The sequence below is a fragment of the Protopterus annectens genome, chromosome 2.part0, assembly GCF_019279795.1.
Source record: "Protopterus annectens isolate FY-2018-M chromosome 2.part0, PAN1.0, whole genome shotgun sequence".
Lineage (NCBI taxonomy): Eukaryota > Metazoa > Chordata > Ceratodontiformes > Protopteridae > Protopterus > Protopterus annectens.
The window spans coordinates 1,106,960,035-1,106,980,331 of record NC_056728.1 but is presented as its reverse complement, the minus strand read 5'-3'; the positions used below and the strand labels follow the sequence as shown (position 1 = coordinate 1,106,980,331).

At 39.2% G+C, this 20,297-nt stretch overlaps 1 protein-coding gene across 1 annotated transcript in view; it reads left to right on the top strand.

The window, feature by feature from the left end:
• ARHGEF38 (Rho guanine nucleotide exchange factor 38) overlaps window positions 1–20,297 on the top strand; it is a 627,494-nt gene that overhangs the window by 405,134 nt on the left and 202,063 nt on the right. Inside the window, exon 6 of the mRNA XM_044061308.1 lies at window positions 19,812–20,011. Within this exon, the coding sequence (XP_043917243.1) occupies window positions 19,812–20,011 (200 nt within the window). The remainder of the gene's footprint in view (window positions 1–19,811; window positions 20,012–20,297) is intronic.

Here is a 20,297-nt window from a genome sequence, read left to right as displayed (position 1 = left end):
CTTTTATTTTGCACTGAGGAAGGCTGAATATATAGCCGAAACCGGTTTGCAGATTTATTGTAGATTTATATATGCCAGAATAAAATTGTTTTAAGCACTTTTTCTCCGTTGTGCTGGATCATTTTTGTGATACTTCTACAGCATTTTTGATCCATGCACTTGAGTCCACCTTGCGTGCCTTTTGTTTTTTTTTACTGTCTAGCAGAGCCACAGAGGTGATCCCCGGGGTGAATTTCCTATTTCCCATCCAATCATCAAGATTTTTCTTGAAGAGTGCTAATGAGGAGCTTTGTTTGATATAGATAGGTAGTTTATTCCAGAGTATGGGAAGTCTCTGGGACAGGAATCTATCCCTCTGGCATGTTCTGTTCATTGTGGTGACAAGGTTTAGGTCCCTAGAGCGTGTAGCTCGGAGGGATTGGGATTTCATTAAGTGAAGCATGTCCAACAGTTTACCAACAGTTTAAGTGGAGCATGTACAACAGTAGTAAGCAGGGATTGTGAATAGGGCAATGGAAGCATTTTCATCCCTGATAAAATAATATGGGTAATTTGGAGGGGATATATGAAGAATCAAAGGTAAGAATGAAAGTGAGAGGGTTCCTCTATGATAAGTTGTGTTTGAACAGAGGAAACAGGTAGGGATGTATTCTTTCCCCTTTGCACAGAGACATAGTTTTCTGCTCAATGGTACAGTTTCATGAATGCATCACTAATTTACAATTATCCAGCTATGCAAAGCTAGCATTATTAGAACTGGAACCCAGCATAACATAACTGGAACCCATAATAACATAACTGCCCCCCATACCATGAATATTAATGATGTAAACACAGCTTACTATATTTAGTCTTCCACACTCAGAAGCAATAATTAAAACTTAATATTTAATTAAAGGCTTCAAAATGGACTTTTTCATACCAAAAAGTGTTTACAAGCATAAAGATGCATGCAAAACCTTTTTTGTTTGAAAAAAAAGGATGCTTTGCATCTTTAAACGTGATCTTTAAGTGAAGGAATTCATTAATTCATGTTATGTTGGAAATATGGCAGTTACAAGGAAAGAAAATGTGTGTGATCTATAATGTATGTAAATGGAAAAAATATTAATATGGTTTTGTCTTCTTTTGTGTTTATGTATTCTTGTCTACATCTTAAGCAATAATTTAATAAAGGTTGTTTAAAAAAATAACTTGCAGATTTGTGGTAATCTGTAATTTAACTCCTGAAAACAGTTATAACAAAAACCTACATTCTGAGTAACCAGAAAGACGTTTTCTTACTAAAGTAATTACTAAACATACATTAGTACCTTGCTACAGTGTAAAAGATGGGACAAAAGACCCAGTATTTCTTTTCTTATCAATTCTTTATCACATACCTCATAAAAGAGTAACAGTGGCACATCTCCATAAATATGTTACTCGAGACCGGTGGCATCTGGAAAAACTGTGCAATCTGTCTGGGAGTTTTATTGGAAGAAAAATAGCTCAGTTTAACAAACTGTATGAAAAGTAGGGAGCCCATCATGCATCACACTTAATTTTTCATAAGACTTGAGAAGTTTCACCATTGTGAGAGCACTGAGGGACATTTGCTGATTGAATGATTCACACTCTTATACCTGCCTTTATCCTGTTCCTGGTCATGGTCATGGATGAGATGGAGCCTATCCGACCAAGCAAAATGCATAAAGCATGGAACTAGCCCTTGACCGAATGCTGCTCCATTGTAGAATACACACACTAGAGTACACAAGCACACACACACACACACACATAAAACACAGCAACACACATACACGCTCTCTGTCTTCTCCCTCATTCTGTCTACACGCTTGTCACATATCAGCATATCTTTGGGATGTGGAAGGAAACCTAACCACTATGTTCTCTTGAGCTGCACAGTAATGGAATACTTCCAGTTCAACAGAATGCTTACACACACATACACATTTTATGTGTGTGTGTGTGTGTGTGCGTGTGTGTGTGTGTGTGTGTGTGTGTGTGTGTGTGTGTGTGTGTGTGTGTGTGTGTGTGTGTGTGTGTGTGTGCGTGTGTGTCTGTATGTGTGTATCTCTCTCTCTCTATATATATATATATATATATATATATATATATATTTATGTCAGATGATCTAGTCCTCAGAAACTTGAAATTTATAAGGTCGAGACCATATAATCAAGTTCCTGAAACTTCAAACATCAAAAAAAAAAAAAAAAAAAAAAACACAAAAATCTACCTTCCCTGCAAATTATATATACCAATTCTGAGATTGTACTACAGTGAGGAAAAGGCCAAATTTCCTTATCTGCACTGTACCAAAACTTACATTCAATAGCTTCAGGTTTTCAAAAACTCAATCATATTTCGAGTTTCAGAAAATTCGATCAAGTGATAGGGACCCATATATGTATATATATATATATATATATATATATATATATATATATATATATATATATGTATGTACATAGATATATATATATGTATCGAAAACGTTGACCACCAAAAACCTCAAAGATTATGTACATGAAAACAAACCCAGATGGATGAAATGTGATCAAGTGTGATATCACTGTCAAAGTTCCAAATAGCAAATTAGAAAATCCAAACAGAAAATGCGGCAATCTTTGGTCCATGACTGCTGCATTTTCTGTTTGGATTTTCTAATTTGCTATTTGGAACTTTGACAGTGATATCACACTTGATCACATTTCATCCATCTGGGTTTGTTTTTTATGTATATATATATATATATATTTATATTTATATACACATATACAAATACACATATACACACACACACACACACACACACACACACACACACACACACACACATACATGTATGTGTATATGTAAATGTAATAGGAAACAAATTGTAGCAATCACCAAAACAAAGACATAAAAAACAAAAACACTTTAATAAAATCAATAAATTAAAATAAAATGCAATTAAGATTACTGCTTTCTGGCTTCTCCAAGCCCTTCTAGAGATCTGCCATTTAAAACCATAGTCATTTATTTATACGGGATAATCAAAAGTCTTCATACAAACACACCCTTCTAGTAATGAATCAAATTTTCCTTCTCAACCTACACCCCTTAAGGGCCAGTTTAAGTGACAGGTTAGCATTCAGTCTAGGATGTCTATAAGCTTAAAGCACCGCAATCTAATTCATTTCGCATCTTTCAGTTTTTAACATTATATCTCCTCCACGTAAGTTGTCACAAAGAACTTGCAGGACCATAAATTGAAAGGAGTGAGTTGGATTCTCCGCTATATGTTTATGTAGCAGATTTTGTCATCCTTCAGTTTGATGTCACTAATATGTTTATGAATACTTTCCCTTAATTGTCGGTCGATTTTTTTCCCAAATAAAAACATGTGCATAGGACACAGATGCAATATAGATAACATGTTTGCTGCCACAGTCTGTATACTGTAGACAAAAATGGTGAGTGTCAAGAGATGGATGTATAAATTAATTCTTGCTATTTATATATTTACAGCAGGAGCAAATCCTACACAGATAAGTCCCATGTCTATTTGTATTAAATCTAGAAATACTGCTCTTAGATTGACTCAGATGTTCTTTAAGATTTTTATTTCTTCTAAACCCAAAAGAAGGCTGCATACCAACTATATCTTTCAGATTAGAATCGAGTGTTAAAATTTTGCAATTGTTCCTAATAATTTCACAAATATACTTAGTATCAGTTGAATAAGTCAATATTACTCTATTCATGTATTTGTTATCATCATTTTGTCTCTTATATGCTCCCCTACAAATAGCGTCTTCTTTGACAGTATACATAATATCTTCATTGTATGAAAAATATGGTCGCGCTCTAGTTGTTCTGATATTATCAGCATTAACTAGGACTCTATTTATCTCTTGTTGTTTATTACCACATTGTCACAGTTCTTTATGCATTTGTTCAACAGCATGAGTAAATTCCTCATCTTTAGTAGATAATCTTGAGATTCTGCACATCTGGTTTGTAATAATATTAGAACAGACATGCTGTGGATGCATACTATTTCTATTTTAAAAATTATTCTTTTTGCATGGCTTCCTTTAGAGGCTAGTACTAATGTTTCCATCTTCATCCTTAGATAGCCTTACATCTTAAAAAAATCTATAACTGTAGTTGAATAATGTAAAGTAAATTTCAAAAAGTGAGTAGTTTCTAGGTGGTCATCCCAAATGAAGTAAATATCATCCACAAATCGAACATAAAATTTTACAGCTGGTAAATATGGATTATCACAGTTCAAAACAAATCTATTCTCCCAATCAGGTAATACCAAGTTTGCGTAGCTATTTGCACAAGATGTGCCAATGGCCAGACCCCATTTTTGCCAATAGTTTCAGACACAAAAATATTATTACTAAGTATACTCTTCAGGAGGTGACAAATCAATTTAATTTTGGCATCTTCAAATTTGGTATTGGTCTGTAAAAAAATGCTTTAGATATTCTATGCCATCCTTATTAGGTATAACAGTAAAATGATTATTCACATCAAGTGCAGCCATAAAATATAGTGAAGTAACTTCCCTCCTATTCATATATTTTGACAGTAATTCCAAAAACTGTTTGGTGTCCTTAATAATGCTATTAGCTTGTGCAAGTGCTGGTTTAAGCTGATTTTCACTATAACTAGAAAGTCGCTAACTACCCCAATGATTTGATGATAGGATCCAGGACTCTGTGCTTTAATGCATAGTTTGTCTATGTGGCTACTTTAAGAGCATGCAATTTAAATCCCTACACCTATCACCTAGGATCCTGCTTTCCATCTTGGTCTTGGACCACTACAGCCTACCCACCACTACATGTCTGTATCTCCCCAAATCAGTCCCCTTTTCCCAATAAGCTAAGCCAGGTCAGATCAAAAGGCTGCTTTGCAGAGAAAGTACAGTTATGTAAGTAAACTTACCAAAATAGTGGATGTTCTAAGGCATCACCACTGCAGTAGCTTAAGCTATGCAGGCTTATCTCCACCTGCACCTGCCAGCTTACAAAAAGATTTGAGAGCCTTCCAGGAACTTCTGCCAGGAGTACTAAGACAGCAGGAGCACCAGCAGGAGAACCAAAAGCTTCAGGCACTTTTTGCCCTAGAAGAAGGCATGAACCCTCAATACATGTGCTAGTAAAGAAAGAAAACTATCTTTATAATTATATCCATAGGAGTGAAAGGAACCCTTGAAGAAAAAGAACAAGTAAAGAACAAGAGAGGAAAAGCAGGGTTAAATGGAGGGTAGCTACTCCAGTGGTGATGCATTAGAACATCTACTGTTGGGTAAATTTACATAAGCAACTGTACCATTTTCAAAATGTACACTATAACTTAGGCATAGTAATATAAAGAGGATACCAATGCCTAAGAGTCCAGGAGCCCCTGGAGAATGGTCCTAGCAAAGTCAGTTCTGGAACTGGAAAAGGAATCCAACTTGTAATTCTTTGTAAAGCTATGTACTGAGAACCAAGTCGATTTCTTTAGAGTGCTTCTAGAGTCCACCCCTTTCTGAAAACCCACAGAAGAAGCCAGTGCACTCATTGAATGAGCTGTAACTCTGTCTAGAAGTGATTTGTTGTGGTAAGTGCAACAACAATGAATAGCACAAGACAACCTTGAAGAGATAGTTAACTTTGACACTGGTTTCCTTTTTCATTTACCTTTAGAGGGGACAAACAGCTGGTCGACTTTCCTGAAAGGTTGAGTTTTGCCAGAGTAATATCTGAACTGCCTGTGCACATCCAGGGACTTAAGAATCATTTATCCATTGTTATTAGGTTGAGTAAAGAAAACTGGGATGTTAATGGTCTGACAAAGTAAACTCTGAAACTACTGTAGGTAGGATTTGTTTGCAAAGAAACCTTGCCATTGAGAAAACTAAGATAAACTAAAAATGCTTGTGTAACTCAGGTGTCCACCTAGCAGATGCCAGAGCAATGAGTATAACAGTCTTTCATGTTAAGAACCTCAAATTAGCCTAATGAGCAGGTTCAAATGGAGGAGACATAAGCTTTTTAAGCACAAGGAGGACCCACCTGTTTCATAAGTGGGTGGATATGAAAGACCCCTTTCAAAACTTATTTTACTCAAACAGTGAACAGGCAAACTGAAATGGCTTACAAATGTACCTTTAAAAAGACTGTGACAGACATCAGACAATAACTAACACAAGTAATCAAAAACAAAATGCAGCCATGCCAGCCGAGGATCTTGGCTTTTAGAATGTCACCATCTAGAAAATCCTTTCCATTTCCCCATATTAGATTTCTTAGTAGCAGGTTTTCTTGATTCCTTAAGTACCCGCTGCATATCCTCAGAAAAAAAGTGGCTAAAAGGAACCAAAACTGAATCATTCAAACAGTTAGTAGATGAAACATTTTCAGATTGGGGTTCATCAAATTCCCATTGCCTTCTGTGCATTTTCAGATCGGGGTATATCAAACTCCCCCTGCCTTCTGTGAGTAAATCCAGACTGTTGGGAAGCTAGTGGTATCAGTCCTTGGTCAGACTGAAAAGAAGAGAAACACACTATCGCCTTGGCCAAAAGGGGGCACCCACTTCAATTTTGGGAGAGTTTCTCTGGATTTATAGAAGAACTCTGTTAATCAGTGAAAATGGTGGAAACACATACAGAAACATTCCTATCCATGGGAATGAAAAATCACCTGCCTTCTGGAGCTGTCTTCAAAGATTCCTGGAGCAGAATTTCTATAGTTGTCCATTCTGAAAGGAGGCAAAAACATCACATTACGGTGTTCCCCACAGGCATGTCAATTCTTGGAAGACCCAAGAATGAAATTTCTTGTGAAAGAGTCTATCCTGGTCCTACTGAGCTTGTCTGCAATAAGATTTTGCTCTGATGGAATTTATGAAGCCTGAAGAATCAGAATGAGCTGAATTGTTACATCCCAGGCCATCACAGCCAGTCTGCAAAGGGTAGGATGTGGTACCCTTTGTTTATGTACCACATCAATGTGATGTGTACACTAGCAGAGGTCCTGGGGACCAGAGGTAATTCAAGGTCTTCAGAGCACTGATAACAGCCAACATCTCCCTAATATCTATGGGCTTCTGTCTGTCTACAGAACTTGTACATTTACCCTTTCTGAAACCACTCCCTATGCCAGCTCTGAAGCATCTGTTGTTACTGAATGGAGTGGAGATGGAAGAAAGAATGGAAGACCTGGACTGCACATTAACTGAAATATCCACCATCTAATTTCCCTCTTCACAAATCCCACAATTGGAATCTGAAAAGTCAAAGGGTGTAGATGCTGAGTCCAGACTGATCTGAAGTACCTTTTTATTTTCCTCATCTGTAGTCTGTCAAAAGGCAGCATGATAATCATTGATGCCATGGTCCCCAGACTCCTGAGAAACTCCCTTGTAGATACTTGGCTTAGGTTGTAGAAATCCATGGAGAACTGTTGGAACATTTGTACTTTATCTGGAGGGATAAAAGCTTTTCTCTCAGTACAGACCAACAAACATCCCAGAAATACAATTTTGTATAAAGGGATAAGAGAATATTTCTTCCAGTGGATTTGAAATCCCAGTTTGAGCAGAAGTTCCTGGACAGTTTTTAGACACATTTGACAGCTAGAAAAAGAGTCTGCAAACATTAGACAATCATCCAAATATGGAAAAATGGAGACTGCAAAGAGCTATGACTGAAGCTAGGCATTTTGTAAATACCTTTAGTGCAGTGGAAGGGTAAAATAGGAAACTGACAGAATAAACCAGATACAGCAAATCATAATAAATACCTGAACTGTTTGGCAATAGGAATATGGCAGCAGATGTCCTTTAGGTCTAGCTTTACCATGAAAGCTAGGGCTCAAATCAAGATTACAAGATTCAGATGTATAACATCTTCAAATTGGAAATCTTAACATGGAGGTTTAAAGCTAAAAGATCCAATACCGGCCTCCAGGATCCTGCTGGTTTGGGGACTAGTAAAATCACTTAATAATAGCATCTGCCTTGAAGACTGAAAGCCACTGGTTCTATTACTCCCTGGAGCATCATATTGTGCAGAATGGAGGGAATAGAGAAGTCTAGTTCCTTGGGCAAGAGGGAATTCCCAGGAACTGAGAGGATGATTCCCATTGCCAGGAGTATCCTCACTGGATCCCTGCAGAACCCAACTGCCTGAGACTATTTCATGCCAAAAGAGCTGATGAAGTCTGAGGGAGATGGAGTGGTTGCCATGGTGGGGAGGGGGGCAGAACAGCTAGATAGTCATGCCAACTGGGAAAGCTATCTTTGACTTTTTTTTTAGTCTGTTTCCTTTTCCTTAGTTTCCTTTAAAGTGATCCTCCCCCACCCAAGTAGGGGGCCCCTTGTTGTTTAAATTGCTTTTTGGGAAATAGAGCTGAGGAGGGGTTAAAACTGCTACTTAGCTTACAAAAGGAGGGTTGAAAAAGCTTTATCACTTCAGTTTCCCCTTTTTCCCTCATTTCGTAAGTACCTCAGGTGCCAAAGTACCAAAAAGAGAATCATTATCTAAAGGACAGTTCAAGATCTCAGATTTTCATAGGATCATAGGATCATATGAAGTTACTAGGCTTTGGTCCTGAGGCCCTTACAAGCCTAGCCAAGAATTTAGCCCATGTTCCAACAAGTCAGAACCCGATGCCCCTGTCCAGCAGGTACACAGGTGGAATCCCAGGGGTGTCTTTTCTGTTTCCCATTCAGTTATTCAGATTGCACTTAAAAAGGGTTAATGAGGTACTCAGCTTGATGTGGAGAGGGAGTCTATTCTGCAGAAGGGGGAGCCTCTGGAACCCAAATCTGTCCTGCCAACAATTACTACTGATGTCACAGACCAGGTTGAGGTTGTGCATGCAGGTTACTCGAGTGAAGCTTGACTTGCAGATATGCAACAGTCCCATCAAGACAGAGTCTGAGATTGCTTTGTATGCCAGACAGAGGTCACCTCTGAGGAGTCTGTATGAAACTGAGTAGAGGGATAGGTCTTTCAGCTATCTGTGTAAAGTAAATGTTTGAGGCCCTGGATTCTCCTGGTGAGGAACCTCTGTGGTCTCTGCAGCTGCATGTGCTTTCTGACGTACATGCCAAAAGGGGTATTGTACTCAATAATGGATCTTATAGGGGAAGAATACAGGGATGTTATGACCTTCTCGTCCCTGGATGATACCCTTACTAATGAGGTGGGCCATGTAGAAAGCTTTCCATACAATAGAGGCAATATGGTGGTCAAAAGTCAGTTTGCTATCAACCTGGGTGCCCAAGTCCCTCACAACTGATTGCATGCTTATGACCTTGTTATTAATGTGATAATTTATCGGGATGTTCAGTCCTGACCTGTAGTAACTATCTATGTGTTTTCCCATCTCTATGTGAATTTTCTATAGATACTTCAGTTTTTCCCACTTAATGTTCAAATGAAACAAGTGTTGATTCTGATGAAATCCCTGGTCAGGGGATGAAAGCACTCAATCCAGTGGTTTTCCAGTTTTACTATTAAAATGGATTTTATTGCTGAATTCTTTGGTTGCTGCTATTTGTGTTCAACTACACAAGAAAACCTTTTCGAGATTTCCTGACTGCTGACAGTGTGTGTTTTGTACTAGAGATGTCACTCTCCCCAAAGGGGATGATGATGCATTTTTTGGCATTCAGTTTGAGGCCATGCTTGTGGCACCAGCCATTTGTCTGGGTGAGACCCTCTTGGAGGATTTCCACATCACTAGGGGAATTGACAAAAGCACCCAGCTTGCAGTCATCTGAAAACTTGGTCAGCCATAGCCCACTGGTATTGGCCTGCACCTCAGGAAAGTATATCCCAAACAACAGAGGCCCCAAGACTGATCCCTAGGGTACACTGCTCATTATGAGTGCACTGCTTGAGGTGGCGTCCCCTATTTTGACAAGGTGGGTTCTATCAGTGAGCTAATTTGCTACCCATCTGGTAACATACAGATAGCTGAGAGAGTTTATCTATTATACCTGAGTGAGGAATAGTATCGAAGGTTTTGGCCAGGTCAGGGTAGGCAGTGTGGCTTTGGTGACTGCCTCAAAGAAGTCAACCAGATTTAACAGGCATGACCTCCCCTTGAATAAACCAAACTGTGTGGGGTTGAGTGTTTAGAGGTTGCCAATGTCCTTCTTAATGAGGTCCATGATAATCCATTCCATGGCCTTGCAGATCAGGCTAGTTAGGCTGATGGGTCTATAATTTCCTGGATCAGTGGATGCTCCACCTTTGTGCAGAGGGATGACAGTGGCTGTCCTCCACTCAGCTGGGAAGAAGTTGGTGCTCAGGCTTTGGTTGAATAGGGTGCCTAATGGTACTGCAAGTTCCTGCCTGACATCCTGTAGGATGCAGCCTGGGATGTTATGGGGTCCCATGGAGGTTGCATTTTTTTGCCTTTGAGAGGGCAGTGATGACTTGCTCACTAGAGATAAGGGGGGGGGCTGGTGCTGGGGATGTCCTGATTTACTGATGGGGGGACAGAGGGGTGAAGTTTTCACTGAACTTGTCTGCCAGCAGGTTGGCTATATCTACGGTATTTATGTATGTGGTATGCTTGACCACCATTTCTGAGCAGATCTGAGTGCTTCCTTTGAGATTGGGGACACAAGTGAAGAAGGTCTTATGATTGTCTTTAGTAGATGTGGCCTCAAAGTTTGCTTTGGGGAATTTCACTATGCTCCTATTTGCTTGTTCAGGTTAAGGAGAGATTTCTTCCAACTAGGCACCTGGACAGCAATTTTTTTCCTTTTATTCTTGGTAACTACAGCAGAGCTAGTAAGGAAGACAGCTAGAAAGGTGCTTGGTATGACATCTTGACAGAGGAAGGACAACAAGGAGACATGGTGGTGGAACGAGGAAGTACAGGAGAGTATACAGAGACAGAGGTTGGCAAAGGAGAAGTGGGATTGTCAGAGAGATGAAGAAAGTAGACAGGAATATAAGGAGATGAGGTGCATGGCAAACAGAGAGATGGCAAAGGCTAAGGATAAGGCATATGAAGAGTTGTATGAAAGGTGGGACACTAAGGAGGGAGAAAAGGACCTGTACCGATTAGCTAGACAGAGGGACTGAGCTAGGAAAGATGTGCAGCAGGTAAAGGTTTGTTTGTTTGTTTGTGTCGTTCGGCTTTTCCCGGTTAGGGGTCGCCACAGCGGAACACCAGTCCGCTAACGATAAAGGATAATGAAAGAAACATACTTAGAAGTGAGGAGAGTGTGTTGAGCAGATGGAAAGAGTACTTTGAGGGGTTGATGAATGAAGAGAATGAGAGAGAGAGAAGGTTGGATGATGTGAGGATAGTGAATCATGAAGTGCAATGGATTAGCAAGGAGGAAGTAAGGATAGCTATGAAGAGGATGAAGAATGGAAAGGCTGTTGGTCCAGATGACATACCTGTGGAAGCATGGAGGTGTTTAGGTGAAATGGCAGTGGAGTTTTTAACCAGATTGTTTAATGAAATTTTGGAAAGTGAGAGGATGCCTGGGGAATTGAGAAAAAGTGTTTTGGTACCGATTTTTAAGAATAAGGGTGATGTGCAGAGCTGTAGTAACTACAGAGGGATTAAATTGATCAGTCACAGCATGAAGTTATGGGAAAGAGTAGTGGAAGCTAGGTTAAGAAGGGATGTGATGATTAGTTATCAGCAGTATGGTTTCATGCTGGGAAAGAGCACTACAGATGCAATGTTTGCTCTGAGAGTGTTGATGGAGAAGTACAGAGAAGGTCAGAAGGAGCTGCATTGTGTTTTTGTAGACTTAGAGAAAGCATATGACAGGGTGCCTATTGGTGGTATTATATGAGGAAGTCGGGAGTGTCAGAGAAGTATGTAAGAGTGGTACAGGATATGTACGAGGGTAGTGTGACAACGGTGAGGTCTGCGGTGGGAGTGACGGATGCGTTTAAGGTGGAGGTGGGATTACATCAAGGATCAGCTCTGAGCCCTTTCTTATTTGCAATGGTGATGGACAGGTTGACAGACGAGATCAGACGTGAGTCTCTGTGGACTATGATGTTTGCAGATGACATTTTGATCTGTAGTGAGAGTAGGGAACAGGTGGAGGAGACCCTGGAGAGATGGAGATATGCTCTAGAGAGAAGAGGAATGAAGGTCAGCAGGACTAAGACAGAATATATGTATGTGAATGAGAGGGAGGATAGAAGAATGGTGAGGATGCAAGGAGTAGAGGTGGTGAAGGTGGATGAGTTTAAATACTTGGGATCAATAGTTCAGAGTAATGATGAGTGTGGAAGAGAGGTAAAGAAGAGAGTACAGGCAGGGCGGAGTGGGTGGAGAAGAGTGTCAGGAGTGATCTGTGACAGATGAGTACCAGTAAGAGTGAAAGAGAAGGTCTACAAGAGGGTAGTGAGACCAGCTATGTTATATGGGTTGGAGACGGTAGCATTGTCGAAAAGGCAGGAGTCAGAGCTGGATGTGGCAGAGTTAAAGATGTTAAGATTTGCACTGGGTGTGATGAGGGTGGACAGGATTAGGAATAAGTATATCAGAGGGTCAGCCCAGGTTAGAAGGTTTGGAGACAAGCCAGAGAAGCAAGATTACGTTGGTTTGGACATGTGCTGAGGAGGGTTGCTGAGTATATTGGGAAAAAGATGCTAAGGATGAAGCTACCAGGTAACAGGAAAAGAGGAAGGCCTAAGATAAGGTTTATGGATGTGGTGAGAGAGGACATGCAGGTGGTTGGTGTGACAGAGCAAGATGAAGAGGGCAGGAAGGAATGGAAACAAGTGATCTGCTGTGGCGACCCCTAACAGGAACAGCCAAAAGAAGATGATGATGATGATGATGATAGAGTTTATTTACTCCAGATGTCTACCAGACAGGTTTACTCTTCCTTGAAGAGGATAATTTTGTCCTGTCAGGTATCCCTGATTCTATGCAGCTATATAAATGCTAGTATAGTACTTTGGGGTAGGTTTGGACATATGTACCAGTTTCTATGGATGGGGAGGGGGCTGTGAAGCTGTTTATACCTTCCCTCAGGAGGTTGTAATCAGCTTTGGAGAAGTTTTTTTGTTTGACCCTAGCTAGGGGGGGGGGGGGTCAGGGGAGATGGTGACTTCGAAAGTGGCTGCTTTGTGGTCGGAGCTTACCAGGGAGGATGACACTGTAGGGATGCTGCAGTGCTTACTCATGTTGGATAATACTAAGTCCAAGATATTATCACCTCTTGCAGGCATTTGCATTAATGAAATTAAGGAATCTCTGGGCATTTGTGTTTTGGCATGAGCAGTTCTTCCAGTCTATAGTTGGATAGTAAAAGTTGCACAGGATCAGGGTAAAGGGTTGAATCTTGATAGATTCGAAGAGGTCCAGATAGGTGGAGTGGGCATCTTGAGTCAAAGTTGGGGGAAAATAACTCCTTAATCTATGAAACTCTTACTAGCAGTTAGGATCAAACCTTTTACCTTGTGCATGGGAGGTAAAGATTTTAACCATTATGCCAATTTTACTTAATCAGGAAGGTTTTGAGACTGAAGCTAAGCATGTTTTCTCAAAGGTGATCCAGAAACAGTCGCTTTGGAAGAAGAGTTAAAGGCATCACAAGTACAATGCAGAATATGCTAATCACCTGAGAAACAGCTACCACAGAAGCATTTACAGAAAATTTTACCTCAGGAGAGAACAAGTTAGCTAATAGCTTCTATATATTCCCAAAAAAAATTAAGTAAAAACTTTGACATACAGGTTTGACAATTTAAAATCCTGAAAGTTGAAGTACAAGGTGCAGCCATCTTCTTCCCCACCTTATCTGTTGCCTTACTGTTTATATCTGAGGAAATGGGGTTAGAAGCAATAACCTGTTGGGCAGCAACAGAGTTAGAAAAGGAGATGACTGTTGGGTCTGCCTTGGCATTAGAAAATAGAGACTGATGCCACTGAGTACCTTATATAATCTATCAAATGTTTTAGCAGTCAAAGGTTGTCTGTCTGATAAAGTTGCTGATTTTTTTTCTAGCAGGTCCTTAGATGCAACCATCAAGCCTCTTAGATGTACCCATCCCAGTTTCCACACTCCCCTCCCAGGGAAGTGAAAGATCTTCAAATGCCCCTTCCCCTGTCAGTGACAAAGGTAGTCCTCATTGGCCCACCCTGGGGATCCAGCTGCAGAGGATGTGATTATCTCCCAATCTTTGGTGGTTGCTAATGCTAAACCAAGATGACCAGGGGAAGACGTTGGATGGTCTGAGGAACAAAGATCAGCCATAGCAGAGTCAACCACCAGTGGACTCAATAATAATTCTTTTGATTTTGTGCACTGGGGAAAGTAATACAGAGGAGACCATTTGCTGATATATAGGCAAGCTGAAGAGGTAGAAGTACCCTGAAGCACTAGTAAGTATGTGAAAGAAAAATCTAGCTGTTCTGCGGTAAGTATTACACTGACAGTACCCACAAGCACAATACCTGTACCCCAATACCCAACATAAAACAGATTAAAGCTTTTTGGCATGCAATGATCTCTTCCGTAACAACTCTCTAGTCTCTCCCGCCGTGATTTTGCTACTGCCATTGTAAAACGCTATGCCTGAAATTCTACAGGAGTTAAATTTTACACAACTTAATAGCTGTATATAGCCAAATCCTTATATATGGGAATGTAAAACAGATAAACACTACTCTCATCTGTATTTGTTTATGATTGCATACACTGTGTATATCTTGCAAAATCTCCTCTATTCTTTGTTGTATTGTATCTTGTCTTTTTGGTCTGGGTTGTTGCTGAAAAAAAGGTCATTTGACCAGTCTTCCTATCCGATTAACAAATCAAAAATAAATAAACAAAAAACTAAAATTATATAGTTTTTAATCATACATAAAACCTTTCCTTCACAAAAAGTTTACAAAAGTACTTGAAATGCAAAACATAAAGAAAAATATGTCCCTCTCTATCACTTTGTTTCTAGGCACACACACACACAGAATTCTTGTCAAACAACACAATATTCTACATAAAATTTAGTTTAAAAAGGATGGCTTCTTCCTCTGAACACTTATCTGCAGCTTGAAGATCACAACTGATTGACAGGTGGACCACCAAAGAAGCTCTCACTTCAGTGTAAAAAAGGTCTGAAGTGTTGGGCTCTCCTCCTGTGTTTTACAAGTGCACCCAGTGCCCTCTTGGCAGGAGGAGTACCTGGAAACTGCCCAAAGCTTTCAGAAGCTTTCTGTTGCAGGTGGTGTAAACCCACACTGTTTAGCCTACTGCAATAGAGATCATTTTGAAATGTAATTATGCATTAAAGAAAAATTACAATAGGTTCATCTTTTCACTTTCTAACATGAGCTTTATATTGTTCAGAACTGCAAGGAGCCTGTAGTGAAGCAAGAGTTAAGACAGGGAACCAATCATGAATGGTATGAAAGTACATCAAAGAACACTAGCAAACACACACACACACACACACACACAAACACACACACACACACACACACACACACACACACACACACACACACACACATACACACACACACACACACACACACACACACACACACACACACACACACACACACACACACACACACACACACACACACACACACACACACACACACACACACACACACACACACACATCTATGAGTAATTTACAGGGCCACTATGTCATAAATCAGCATCAGCGTATTCCAGGATGTGGGAGGAAGCCTTAGACCCTACAGAGAAACCAAGTGAAGTCATCACAGATATGCAGACTCCTTATAAAAGACATCCCAGGCAGAAATTGAACTGGAGAACTAGGTATGGAAAGGCAAAAGCAATAAACATTGTGGCACCCTCGAAACATTGCCAATCTGCATACCTCTCAACTGTCCAGAATTTCACAGACTTCCCAGATTTTTGCCTTATATTTCTGGTCTGTTCCTCATAAAATTTGTGGTTTTATAGTTAAGGATTAGCAAAGGATTGGGATGATCTGAGGACTGAAGTCACCAAATAATGGCATACATTTGAGTTTCAGACTTCAAATCCTTTAGAAAATGTATGTTAACACAAACCCTGTTACTCTGTTGACTTTCTAAGTTTATAAGAGCAATATTTAAAATCTGACCCTATTTTTTGGCCTTTGGCCTTTGTCTAACCATTTTGTTAGACTATGTGCAGATTGCCTGCACTAAGAAGTCAAGAGGTATATCAGTCTATTTTATCTAGGTTGCATTCACATTGTTGATATGGGGTAAGTGCACCAGAAGTCAGCTATTAAACAATAATATCAAAAATATAGTAACAATAAGCAAAAAAAATTCAGCAATATAGCACATCTTGAATTTATTAACAAATATAAATACAGTAAAACACAATACAATACACAATAAGCATTCAGTTGTATTTGTTTGACCATTTGAAAATGCATAGCTCCAGAACATTTTAATGTATAGGATGAGCTACATAAACTTTCTCTTTATCTAATTAAAGCCAAGTACTACAATAATTAAGTAATTACTTATTTGAAGGTTCCACTTTTAGTATGATTGTTACAGGCAGAAGTGTAGCTGTCTCAAAAAGTGCACCATGCCAGCACAACAATGTAGTGCCCTACTACCTCAGCTGTCCAAGTGAAGAGCAAAAACAGGGACTGTAGACAGGACCCAAAATGTCTGCTCTTTCTACATCACATGCCCCCTCCCCCTTGCTCCTACCCCAACTATTTGGGTCCAGTTTCTGTGCCTTGTCACCAACCCTCCTCCCTGTCATTTTTAAAATGTAGCAAACAGTTGCTACAGTTTATACTCTACACAGAGCACTACAAAGCTTAGTTTTTAGCTTTAAAAAAAGAAAGAACATTTTTTCTTTTTTAAACTGCTTGCTACAAATGTAGTAATCATTTGCTACAGTTTATACCTTGAACCAAGCACAACAGCTCTCAGGTCTCAGTTTAGAAAAATGAAAAATGTTTTGCCTTTTAAACTCTAGCAAGTACACCCTTCCTAAATATCCTAAATAGCCTTGCACCTCCTAGAAGAAAGGGACAAAAACAAAGAATGCTATTTGGCTAACTATAACGAGAAGAATGCTAATGCAGGTTAGAGAAAAAGCATTGAAAGGATGGCAAAAATATAAACTACCACATCTCGAAAACATCAGAATGTTCTGCAACAGTACTAAAAAGCAACTAAATGAAGACAAAAAACTGTATTATAATAACTTTCAGAAAAATAGTAAACATAACCATAAAAAAATTCTGGTCAGCCATTAAAGAAATCTTACATCCTTGACCAAACCTCCATAACCCCTCTCCCAATAACTCACCACTGAAAACTGCAATAAAATTATACTCATATTTCACAAATAGGACAGCATTCCTTATCAAAGATTCTCCAACATCAAAGTCTAGCCCTGCTCACAGGCTATATATCACCACATCCACTTTCACCTTCAAACCTGTGCCCACATCCTATATAAATTTGATTTTAAACAAATTCAAACTGTGCTCTACTTCAGGTGATGACCTTCAAGTGAGTACCTTAAAACAGCAGCCAATAGCATTGCCTATCCTGACTCAATCCTTATAAAAAGATAAATCCAGGAATCCCACACTCCCTCTCTCTGGAAAAAGTCACAGATTATCCCTCTGCACAACAGTGAAAATTCAACAGACATTGCTAACTTTAGACCTATAGCAGTCTTCTCCCCCTCTCCAAAATACTTCACAAATGTTTTCAAAAGTAATTGCTAAACTATCTCCTACAGGAAAAACTCATGTTCCAACACAACATGGCTTCCATTCTTCCTGTAGTACTAACATGACACTTCTAACCTATATGGTTACTGCCAATAAAGCTATAGATAATGGCAAACTAGTCTCCTCATTTCTAGACTTGTCTAAAGCATTCAACAGTTTGTTTCAGCAAACTTCTAGTTCAAATGTCCTCACTAGGTCTATCTCAGCCCACCCTTGTATGGTTCAAAAGCTATTTGTCCAATAGGTATCAGTTAGTAAAATGACACCAACCTTTCTCCATTCCTCTCAGTCACAACTCATGCTCATGCCCCAAATCCCTCTTTCATGAAAAAAACAAAATTAAAATCCTCTCTCTTAATTATTTTTTATTATTATTAATTATTAATTATTAACAAATTATTAGGGATGACAGTGGATTATATTCTATACAAAACTGCATAAAAATTATTAAAAACAAGGGCTGCTTTACAGAACAAAAAAATTTCTCACCGACACAACTAAAACTACACTTTCCACAACTTACAGACATGCCTATCAAATCTGCTGGGCATGGTCTGTATTCATATCACGTTCATAGATTCTTAGCTATATACTAGGCTAATGACCACTAGGGCCCTTATAAGCTTAGCTGTGCAACCCAAATTTGACACACAAATTTGACTTATATAGGGGTGATTTACTGACTGCCTCTGTCCTTCAGAGACATAAGCACCAGAAAAGGAGTGAATTTCCAATTACCCACCCATTGGTCCAAGTTGTGCTTGAGGCCTGGAAATTCGTACCTGTATCCATCAAATCAATACCCTCCCTGCAATACTTTAAAAGCATTCTGAAAGATTCCCCTAGCCAAAATCTCTCTCTCTTCTTGCTCAGCCACAGGATAAACTACATCCCCAAATATGAACAAGTACTTACATGCAGTCAACACTTGATTGTAGTATATTAGTTCAAAGCATTAGGTTGCTGTGTATATGATTGTTAAATACATACCAAGTAACAATAAATCAGTTTCAAAGCTGGATGCTTAAATTTTGTTCTATGGATTTTAATGAAAATGTGTGATTTTAAAAAAAATTAGATTTGAATGGCTAAAACAAAATGTACTAATTAAGCAAGTAAAGTTTGAAATAAATGTTATGTTTGCCTGTAGTCTACAATAATTGCTAATTACTGAAATAAAGTAAAACTAAATAAAACTCATTATGTTCATTTACTGTATTACTTTATGTTGTATATATTTTAGATTTAAATATTATTCTTAATCTTGGGAAGTGTGGTAGATAGATACTGTTTGTCCCTAGAGTGCAAGATAGACATTATATGCTGGCCTCAGTTGTTATTAATAAACACAGGCACACCCATGCCCACCCACATACCCACACACACACACACACACACACACACACACACACACACACACACACACACACACACACACACACACACGTGCATGTGTGTGAGTCTGTGTCTGTCTGTATTGTTTGATGTCCACAGATCAAAAATCAGTCACTTGGAAATCTAATGTGGTCTCATAAAGATGATCTTAGGTAGTACTGAGATTCCATTGGTAAAAATATTCTCTTAAACAATACAGCATCTGCTTGAGTAGTGATTCATTGATTAGCCTTTTTTACAAAACAAAAAATACTAGAGCTAACCTAACAATACAGGGTGATGTAAATAAGCCGCAGATGGCAGAAAGACAAATATAAAGGTGCACTTAATGTCAGAGAACAAATATATCAACCACTTTTGCAAAGAATAATGCTAGACTTTGGTGATATATTGTGGTCAAATGTATGTGGTTAGTGAGGATGAGGAAGCAACCATGTATGTACCCCTAATTGAGGCTGAAATAAAGGGCATTGCTTCATTGCTTCCTCTGCTCCTGTTTCTGAGCATGGCTGTTTGATTAGCCCAGACTAGGTTTACAGAGACATGGCTATTGAACTGACTTTAATATGTCACAAAATTAAGATAAGTACTACAAATTTGTATAGTGCTAGATTTGGTGCAACACATAACGGCATTTGTACTTGTGTCCCTCTAACAATAATCTTCTTCTCTTTTCCTACAGCGGAAAGCCAAATTTACTGGACATGGGCTCCCTAATGATTAAACCAATACAGCGAGTGATGAAGTACCCACTACTGCTGTGTGAGCTGCTGAATGCCACGCCTCCTGATCACCCAGACCGCAAAACAGTAGAGGATGCATACACAGAGATCAAAGAAGCCAATACTAACATAAATGAGTTCAAAAGACGCAAAGATTTAGGTATGGCTGCATATGACGTACCCAAGCTGCATTTTCTTTCATGTCCTGTCATTTCCCCTCAGGGTAACTGAATAAATTAGGATGCAGTCCTCAGGAGCAGTCCAGGAGATGTAGAGGTGTATGAAAGTACCACGTATTGTGACACCACACATTTATGCAAAGTACACATCTTATAACCTGTCAGTAACCCTTGATGTGATATAAATATGTAACTCAATCTAAGACCCTAACAGATTTTGCAGACTGTGCTAGTTTCCTCTTCACTTTTCCCATTTCATGTGTTTTT